The following is a 9,941-nucleotide window of genomic DNA, read 5'->3' as shown; positions in this document are numbered from 1 at the left end:
ATGAGCAACTCTAGCACAATTAAAATTAAAAAAAATACAGACGGATACAGGAATTGTATTTCTGTTTCAGTGGATGCTTGATTTTATTTGACGTTTTGTAACTTCGACCATTTTTCTTATAATGGAACAAAAGGTTTCCCATCAAATATTTTAGTAACCTAAATATTTTGTATGTAGAATGATCTGTAAGCAGAGGTACCACAGAATATCCCAATTTTTTAGACCTGTGAAAGAGGATGTCATAAATTATTTCGGACAGATTCATACATAGCAGAGTACATATATTTCCCTTTGTTTAATTGAATTATTTTATCGTCATTATACAAGTATAATGAGCTTTTAAGCTTTCTTCACAAAGTGCACAGGTAACAACAACCAACAAACAGAAGTAAATAAGCAATATATAAGTAATACATAAATAAATGGTCAACATAATAAATAAGTAATATAAGTTGTAGTCAACATAGATAAGTAGTACAAAGTGACTAAAGTGGATAGAAATAAGTCTTGATTAGCTCCTAGGTGCAGAATTCGAGTTGAGTATGTTGACAGCTCTTAGTAAGAAACTATCCTTGAGCCTGTTTGTCTTGGCTGTTATGGCCCTGTAGCGCCTACCAGAGGGCAATAGGTTGGAAAGGTGGAAGCTGGGATGTGTAGTCTTTTATGATGCTCTCTGCCCTTCCTAGGCACCAGGATTTGTAGATGCCGGACAGAGGAGATAAGAGGCAGTTGATTATCTTTTGGGCTATGTTGATAATCCTCGGCAGTTTGGTGTTTATTTACTCCTTCCCAAGCCTCTGTTGCACCTTCTTGACAAGTGCTTTGGTGTTTACTGCCCAAGTGAGATTAAGAATCATTTAATCATTTACCTTGAAGAGAAAAATACTTCTGTTCAGTAAGACACAAAAACATTTGAGGGTCTTTCAAGGCCAAAACACTCCATTATTGTGAAAGTATGTCTAATACAAACAATTATATGTTATATAAAGATTGTTCGATGTTCGATCTGACGACACAGCTATTGTTGGACGAGTGACGGACGGGAACGACCTGGAGTAAAGGGTCATCACAGCCTTTGTTGACTGGTGTAGCCAAAACCACTCAGGTGAACATCCAGGGTACAGACATTGAAATCGTGGAGAATTTTAAGGACATGGGTGTTCATCTCACAACAAACTAGACTGGTCCAAAAACATAGATGCCCTGTATAAAAGGGGCAAGAGCCACCTCTACCTACTGAGGAGTCTACGGTCCTTTGGAGTGTGCAGGACACTGCTGAGGACTTTCTACGACACTTGGGTGGCATCTACAATGTTTTATGCAGTGGTCTGTTGGGGATGCAGGAGCACGGAGAGGGACAGGAACAGGCTGAATAAGCTGGTCAGGAGGGCCAGCTCTGTTCTGGGCTATCCTTTGGACTCTGTGGAGGAAGTGGGAGAGCGGAGGATGCTGACCAGGATGATGTCCATCATGGACAGCACCTCCCACCCGCTGCATAAGTCTGTGGAGTCCCTTCAAAGCTCTTTCAGCAATAGACTGCTGCACCCTCATTGCAGGAAGGAGTGTTTCCTCAGATTGTTCCACCCCCCCCCCCCTCTCTCTCTCTCTCTCTCTCTCTCTCTCTCTCTCTCTCTATATATATATATATATATATATATATATATATATATATATATATATATATATATATATATATATATATATATATATATATATATATATATATATATATATATATATATATATATATATATATATATATATATATATATATATATATATATATATATATATATATATATATATATATATATATATATATATATATATATATATATATATATATATAAATAAATGGAAAGAACTCTGTTATACTGATTCATGTGCACTAGGCGGCGATATAAACCGGGGAGTTGTCAGTAAACAAAAAAAGAAGAAAGTATGCGGAGTATACTCCAATGTGATTGGTAGAAAGGCTCCTGGCAGTAGATGGAGCCTGCGCAGCACGTCACCGCTAAAAATTCGAATTTGAAAAATTGTTTTTCCTTGAAGCAGACGCAGATAGTTACAGGGGCAGCGTGTGTGGTTAACTTTTCTTTTTATTGTTGGACATTTTCTTATCGCTTGTGTTGTGAGCCAACAATTATATGCTCGCAATGGATCCTTTTACAGAGGTGAGTTGAACAGTCCTCCTTAATACATTTTCTGAACAAAAAAAAGCAGAGATGAAAGCAATGCAGTTTCTTTCGTCAAGTAACATATTGAATGTTAAAACGAAGCAAGAAAGGAATTAGCATTTAAATGTAATAATAATTCAAGTCCAGAAAAGCACACTCAGTACGGACGGCAGTAACGACAACTAGTATATTTTTTCCCATTGCGTTGCGACATTTCAGTGGAAACCAGAATAACTCAACATTACTTTTATCTCTTCCAGTGGTTACAGAAGCGTCCGAAAATGGCCGTAACATTTTAACACTAAGTGCAGAGTTTCTGAAATATCTCAGTTGGGAAAATTGCGATGCACTAGTCAATGATTATGCTCCAGTAATGTCAGGTGGGAAAGCTGGGGTGTTCGGCCATATCAGGCAAGGACAGCATCTTCTTTGCGGGCTTTATTTGCAATTTGTTGCATATACCTGCCAAAAATGCAACAGATGTCCTACCATTGACTTCGACGATCTGCTTGTGGATGTTTATTACCACCTTAAGAATAGTGCAAAATGTCAGAGTTAAGGATTGGGAGAGGCTGGGGAAAAAACCCAAAACATTATAAAGTTAAAAAAATCTTAAAAATGCTTGAATCCAAACAGAAACTGTTAGAGCGTACGCGGGCTCGCAGGGAGAACCTTCAGAAAAAGATGGCTGCAAGACCAAATGCAACAGAGCGACAGAAAGTGAAAAGAACAAGAGAACCTCTCACTGATGCAAATGGACTTGTAACTAAAACAGTTATTGATGAAGGTATAATTTTTGTCTTGCCTTTAAGTAAATTAACTACTGAGTCTGGAGCTTAATTTTGTGTTGTCATTCCTCTCAGTTCCTCAGACATCCTTGAAAACTTCTCCATCCAAACGCAGGTGTTCAGCAGAAAATGTTAAGCCTGTTGGAGAAACCAACATGCAACCTGCAACGGCCATTGTTCACCTAGATCCTCTAACAGACAAGACACCTGCTATTATCCCGGCATGTATCCAACCAATACTTTCTAAAGGTGTAACTGACCCTGTTCAGCATTTTTTCCAGGCTGAGCCAGTAGATCTACAAATTGTTCAGCTCGAATCTGAAAAGACTGCTGCGAACACTACTCATGAGGAGCAGACAATAAGAGTTACTCATATTAGTCCTGCTGCAATGAAGAGTACGGAAAACCTAAATTCTTTTCAACCTGGCACTAGTATGAAGTCACGTCTGCAGGGGCTTGCTGACCAAAGGAAATGCTGGGATAGAGGTAAGATCTTTTTATACTTTTTTAATAGAGCCGAAACACGATTGGCGATGTTTGCGAAATATTGTGATATAGAAAATAAATCCTTGGTGTTTTGCCAGGTGACTTGACTTTGGTCTACTTACAATAACCACATTATATTCAAAAATTACAGTTTAATCCCGAGTAGGGGATGAGCGATTAAAAAAAAAAATACAATCACAATCTCGATTTTTATCCCGAATCTTTGTGTTCATTTCAGTTTTTCCCAAATACTGCGAGAGATCATCTGGTGTGCTTCAAAAAATAATCTCCCAAAATTTCCAAGGAAGAATTTGTAATATTATAAGATTCAAATTGTAATATTATGAGAATTACCGTATTTTGACACCCATCGGGCACATTTACAATGCCTTGTTAAAGTATTTGACCCTTCCTTATTTTTGTTTTTTATTTATTTTTTGCATATTGATCACACACTTTCAGACCATCAAATCATTTTTTATGACACTGAGACAACCCAAGGAAAGAGGAAATGTAGTTTCTGAATTATTATTTACCAAGACAGAAAAATACAAACTTGTCTGCCCTTTTTTGAAAATGTTGGGTCTGAAATAACAGATCAACGCAATTACCAACCGTGCACCAAGGAAAAACGAGGCAGAGACTGTGTTATATTTTAAAGGCACCGGCCGGCGGAAGAGAGGTCGAGGCGCGAGGTGGTGTCTCGCGCTCGGCTCGGTGGTTCTCTCTTATCTTTTCAAGGTGAAGGATGCCTTTATTGAATTTCAGCATGATATCATGGAAAAGTACAGAAGTTGAGATTATAGGCATCATGGAAAAATACAACAGTTGAACACTGAGGCGAGTTGAGAAGATATTATAGACATCATGGAAGAGCATAAGATTTAGACAGAGATTATAGACAGGATGTTCTTTAGAAATGCACATTATATTAAGACTCCTGTTTTAAGCAACTTCACATTCCCTCCTGTTGTGGATTTAAAAGGACATCAGCAAATACTAAAACAATTAAGCCTTCTCAGTATTACTTCAATAATAAATTCACAACATTTGAACCAATCTCAGGATATGGCGAAAACCTGTAAAGCGGTAAAATTCCATAACTCCCCCACCGCGCGGTGACGAGAACCTCTTGGTCTGAGAAAGGAACTGAATTTGAAGTTAGGGAAACACAATAAGATGAGGGTCATACCTGTGTGTCGTTCTCCACAGTGTCAACATAATCTTCTACGCGTAATAAGTTATATTGATACATCTGAGTTACGAACACGCGGGCGATTAACCTCTTAGACATTGGGACAATACAGCAGGAACATGTAACACATAGTAAGATAAACATTATAATGATTTCAAAAAAGGGGCCTAAAATTCTAAGGAGAACCTGGGACCAGGAGCCAGAGAACAACCAGTCTAACCAGCCAGGGGTAACCTGGTCATCACGTGTCATGGTATCCCTAAGGTTCTTCAAGGTGTGTAGGACGTCTACTATGGTTTGATTATTGTCAGGAATGTAAGTGCAGCAATGTTCTCCAATCATTGCACACACTCCTCCTTGAGGAGCTAAGGCCAAATCAACTGCCATTCTAGTTTGAAGGGCCATAAGGCGAGTGGCAGAAATAACTTCATTCTGGGCTTCTTCTAAAAGAATGGAGGCATTAAAAAAACTTTGGAATCTATAGTTAAAAAAACTTTGGAATCTATAGTCAATGGTTTCTATTCTGAGTGTAAGTTTCCCTACACCAATGCGGGGGAACAGGACTAGTAAGATCCTGTCACTAGTTGACCAATATCTGTGCTCTATGGGGACATTACTTCCCCATAAGGGATCACGAATGGCTGTGGCGCGAACAGGCAGTTGCATATATGCCTTCCAGCCACACATCCACCAGACTCCCTCTATTGCCTCGTGTGTATAATTAAGTGGCATAAATGTGGTGTAGTTACAATGTTTGGAGTCGACTGATGAGACGGACTTGTCCTCTGCTCCTGTTAAATTTACACACAAGGGGAAACAGTATAAATCGTCTTCAATATCATTACAATGAGCTAAATGTAATTTGTCTAATGTGACTTTAAATCCCGTAGCGGACGCTTTATTGAGTACAGAAAGGCGTTTGGCATTAGAAGTGGGTGTGGGGGTAAAAGTTATGTCTATAGCTTCTAATCCGTCTGCGAGTGTAAATGGCGTGGCATACAAAGCTGGCTGTCCAGCGGCATGGGGCAAACGGGAACAAACATAACAACCCGACACGTTATTCTTGTGTGCAGTCATATTGGCATATTGCCACCAGATGTTGTTTATTAAGGGGTCAGTATGTTCACCTTGATTAAAGGGGTCATCCCAAGCTTGTAACAGATTGATCAAATCTTTTTCTTTTACTTTCATGATGCTAACGGGGACATGTTTATACGTATCAGGGTTGCCTCCAGTATAAGTGGGTTGTGCTTCGGGCTCTAGGGTACAGAATTGAAATGGGAATGCTGGATCGTAACTAGATGCCCATGGCACCAAAGCGAAACGGAGACACCCTTGTTCCTCAGTTTTTACAGTTCTGGTCAAATGGGTATTGTTCTTTTTGAGTTTGGGGACTTCTTCACGGTATCGTCTTGCAGTGGCGGTGATCTTCCAGTTGACAGTAGAATCAGACATGGCAAAAACGGAACTCCAACTCTCCTGGTACTTTTTCCCGTCCCACTCTGGTTGAATTCCCGCATACCATTGTCGTCTCGGAAATTCACTTCCGGTAATCATTGTAGTAGTATCGTAGGATTCATCACTACAGGTCGAGCACCTGCTTCGGAGTCCTTCTAGGGGCACCACGAGATCTGCCGTTCCGGGGGCTTGTGGGAAGCAGAAGGTGTAGGCGTACTCGAGGGTTTTGGGGTTTGGCCAAGTTGGGCATTGTAAACGTGACTCTTAGGGGCCCCAGATTTGTGTTTTTGTTTTTGGGGCGCTTGTGGTGATGGTTAGCCACAGGCAAAGTCCGAATAATGATTGAAAAGGGGTCATCTTCTTCTTTGTTCTTCTTCTTTTTGACACGACTCAGGGGGTCTTTCTTATCTTAGTTCGGTGACCTTTTTGCAGTGACTCTGGTGGATCCACGTATCTCTCTCAGCGATTTTTAGAGCGGTGGGTGTAGTCAGGAGAACGACGAATTGGCCGTCCCAGCGTGGGCTCGACCAAGTTTTCCTTTTTATCACCTTCACCAACACCAAGTCACCTGGGGTCACCGTCTCCTGTGCGGGGGAAAGAGGGGTTCAGGGCAGATCATTTGTTCTTGACACAGTACGTTCTTTAAACAATTCACATAATCATTTAGTCAATGGATCTGCCTCTCCTGTTTTATCTGACCATGGCTGGTTTTCCCATAAGGGGAGCACAAAGGGTCTGCCTGTTACTGCCTCAAAGGGCGTGATCCCTTGTGTGTTTGGCGTTATTCTCATATAAGTTTTTACTAAAGATAAACACTCGGGCCAGGGTTTTTTGGTTTCTTCCATGGTCTTTTTGAGTCTTAGTTTAATAGTACCGTTGGTCCGTTCAACTAAGCCTGCGCTCTGTGGGTGGTATGCGGAACGATTTTTTAGGCTGATCCCTAAATGGATGGCCATATTGTCAACGATGGTATTTACAAAATGGCTACCATTATCACTCCACAAGACTCGTGGAATGCCATGTTCTGGTATTATGTGTTTACAAATGGCTTTGGCTACTGTGAGGGCGTTTGGATGTTTTGAAGGAATAAGTTCAACCCATTTAGTTAGTGAGTCTACTAACACTAAACAATATTTGTATTGGCCACTTTTGTGTAATTCAATAAAGTCCATATGTAAAATTTCAAATGGGTAGGAGCCCACTGGGCATTTTCCTCTTTGCGGTCTTAAATTTCCCTGAGCATTGTTACGACAACACACCAGGCATGACCTACAATTTTTTTTAAAATAGGTTTGTAAACCCTGTGGTATTGTCATTGTTTGTTCTACCATCGATATCATCCCTCCTGTTGAGACATGGGACTTCCCATGACTCAATGTGGCTACTGCGTGAAACAGACTGCGGGGGATGACTGGTCGGTGTTCTTTGTGGTAGAGGCCTTCTGGGGTAATTTCGATGTTCATCGTTTTCCAAAGCGTTTTTTCTTTTTCTGAAACATTGTTTTGCATGTCGATCAGTACTTGTTTTGGGATGTTGTTGTGTTGTTGTGTTTCTTCGTGATTGGCGAGCATAACGATCTTTGTTTTGTCTTGAGCTGCCTTTTTGGCGGCCAAATCTGCTTCTACATTTCCTAGAGAAACAGTGTCTTTTGCTGAGGTGTGAGCTTTGCATTTGCATACTGCTATTTTGGAGGGTAGCAGTACAGCGGCTATGAGGTCAGTGAGCAGTTTGGCGTGTTGGACAGGTCTTCCTGTTGATGTTTTCATGCCTCGTCGTGCCCACATGGCGGCAAAGATGTGTAATGTCGAGTGGGCGTATTGGCTGTCCGTCCAAATGGTCACTGCTTTGTTTTGGAATAATTTACATGCTTCTGTCAATGCAATGAGTTCTGCTGCTTGTGCTGATGGATTTCCTGTCAATCTTCCACTTTTAAGCCTGTGTTGGTGTTGCCAAGTTCATCTTTGCTTGAGGAACCATCTACAAACACTGCTTCTCCTTCTTGTAAGGGTGTGTCTAGCAAATCTCTTCTTGGTTTGCAGATTTCCTCGGTGGCTTCTGTGCAACTGTGTGGTGTCCCGTCTGTCTCCACTGGGAGGAGACTTGCAGGATTGAGAGTGCTGCATCTCTTGATGGTGAGATGGGGTTGGGACAATAGCACAGCTGTTAGGCCAAGATGTCTTGCTGGTGAGAGGAATGCCATCTTTGTTTGAGTCAAAAGAACATCTACTGAGTGTGTTACTAGTAGAGTGGTGGGATGGAACAACACTAATTCGGCGGATGCTTGGACAGCCATTGCTGCAGCACACACTGCTTGGACACACTGGGGCAGAGCTCTCGCAACAGCATCAAGTTTCTTTGAGTAGTAGGCTACTGGTCGCATTTGTGTACCATGTTGTTGGAGTAGGACGGATGTCATGAATCCGTCTTTGCAGTCCACTGTTTGGGTAAACGGTTTCTTGTAGTTGCGTAGTCCTAAGGGGCCTGTGTTTGTGATGGTCTGTTTTATCTGATTGAACTTCTCATTAGCTTCTTCCGTCCATGTGATGGGATCGGCCAGGGCGATGTCTTCTTGGTAAATTAAATCCACTAGTGGTTGCGTTATTTCGGCAAAGTCTAGAACCCATAGGCGGCAAAAGTTTACTAGGCCTAGGAAGGCCATCATTTGTCTTTTAGTTTTTGGTTTGGGGGCATCGAGGATAGCTTGTTTCCGATCAGAGGTTAGTTTTCTTCCTTCTTCCGATATGATGTGACCTAAGAAAACTACTTCAGTCAGAGTCCACTGTAATTTGGTCAGTGAGGCTTTGTTTCCTGTCTTTGCTAGGTGTTGACACAGTTTCACTGCTTCTTCTTGATTTTCTTCTTTGGTTGGACTTGCTATGAGAATGTCATCTACGTAAATCAAAATTTGAGTGGTTTCACTATGTTCATGGAGGCTAAGACAGTTGTTGATTTCTTGAGAGAAAATGGTGGGGCTCTCTGCATAGCCTTGGGGTAGTCTCGTATAGGTGTACTTCCTTTGATTAAAGGTAGGTGGATGGGCGGGGTGGCCAGGGTTTGGCATTCCATAAGCTGGGTTGGCTACAGCTACCATGGGATATGCTGACACCTGTTGGACATCTGGGTATAATTTTGTTGTTGCAGCCAAGACATCTGCTGTTGGTGTTGTATTTGATCTTGTACGGCTTCCAATGGGAGAGGAGGCTTGGTTCTCTATGCTCGTAGAGGTGGAGTTCGGGAGGGAGGTAGACGGGGTAGGCGGTCCTCGCTGTTGGTTGATGTCCACTTCCGCTTCTGGCTCATTTTGCTGCTGCGCTGCGGCTGGTGCATTTCCGGCGATGTCTCTCCGTCTGGCTACCGTCTCCTCCGTTCCGTCTCCTCCGTTGATCTTATCTTCATTTGATACACTTTTCTTTCTGTTTTTTCCAAAATGCTTTCTACCCTTATTTTACTTTGTTTTATCCACACTTCAACAGCGCGTAGTTGTGCTTCCAATTTTTCCACATTTTTTCCTTTCTAAATCTTCTTGGCTCTTTTTTCCACTAAACTTTTCTTAACTTCTTCTTTATTTCTTGTGTCTCTCAAAGACGGGTTAAAATCATACTTGTTCACCCAGGATTGTAGATACTTGCACGCATTAGCATCAAAACTTGCAATCAATTTAACATCCTGGTGTTCTTTTATCTCTTTTCTCAATGACTGGCCCATTGTTTCTTTCTACTATTTTTTTTTTCTACTCTACTTCGGAGCGGTAGGCGGCTACGCCCTTCCCTTATCACTCACACACACCACTAACCTTTTTTTTCTTTTTGGTGCACCGTTTCCACAAGGTTTTGTGAT

At 41.4% G+C, this 9,941-nt stretch overlaps 1 protein-coding gene across 1 annotated transcript in view; it reads left to right on the top strand.

The window, feature by feature from the left end:
* Positions 1 to 1,969: 1,969 nt before the first annotated feature.
* anln (anillin, actin binding protein) overlaps positions 1,970 to 9,941 on the top strand; it is a 66,003-nt gene continuing 58,031 nt past the window's right edge. Inside the window, exons 1-3 of the mRNA XM_077742746.1 lie at positions 1,970 to 2,174; positions 2,814 to 2,964; positions 3,041 to 3,451. Of these exons, the coding sequence (XP_077598872.1) occupies positions 2,148 to 2,174; positions 2,814 to 2,964; positions 3,041 to 3,451 (589 nt within the window). The 5' untranslated portion in view covers positions 1,970 to 2,147. The remainder of the gene's footprint in view (positions 2,175 to 2,813; positions 2,965 to 3,040; positions 3,452 to 9,941) is intronic.

Source organism: Stigmatopora nigra, chromosome 21, assembly GCF_051989575.1.
Source record: "Stigmatopora nigra isolate UIUO_SnigA chromosome 21, RoL_Snig_1.1, whole genome shotgun sequence".
Lineage (NCBI taxonomy): Eukaryota > Metazoa > Chordata > Actinopteri > Syngnathiformes > Syngnathidae > Stigmatopora > Stigmatopora nigra.
This window is presented reverse-complemented; position numbering and strand designations above follow the sequence as displayed.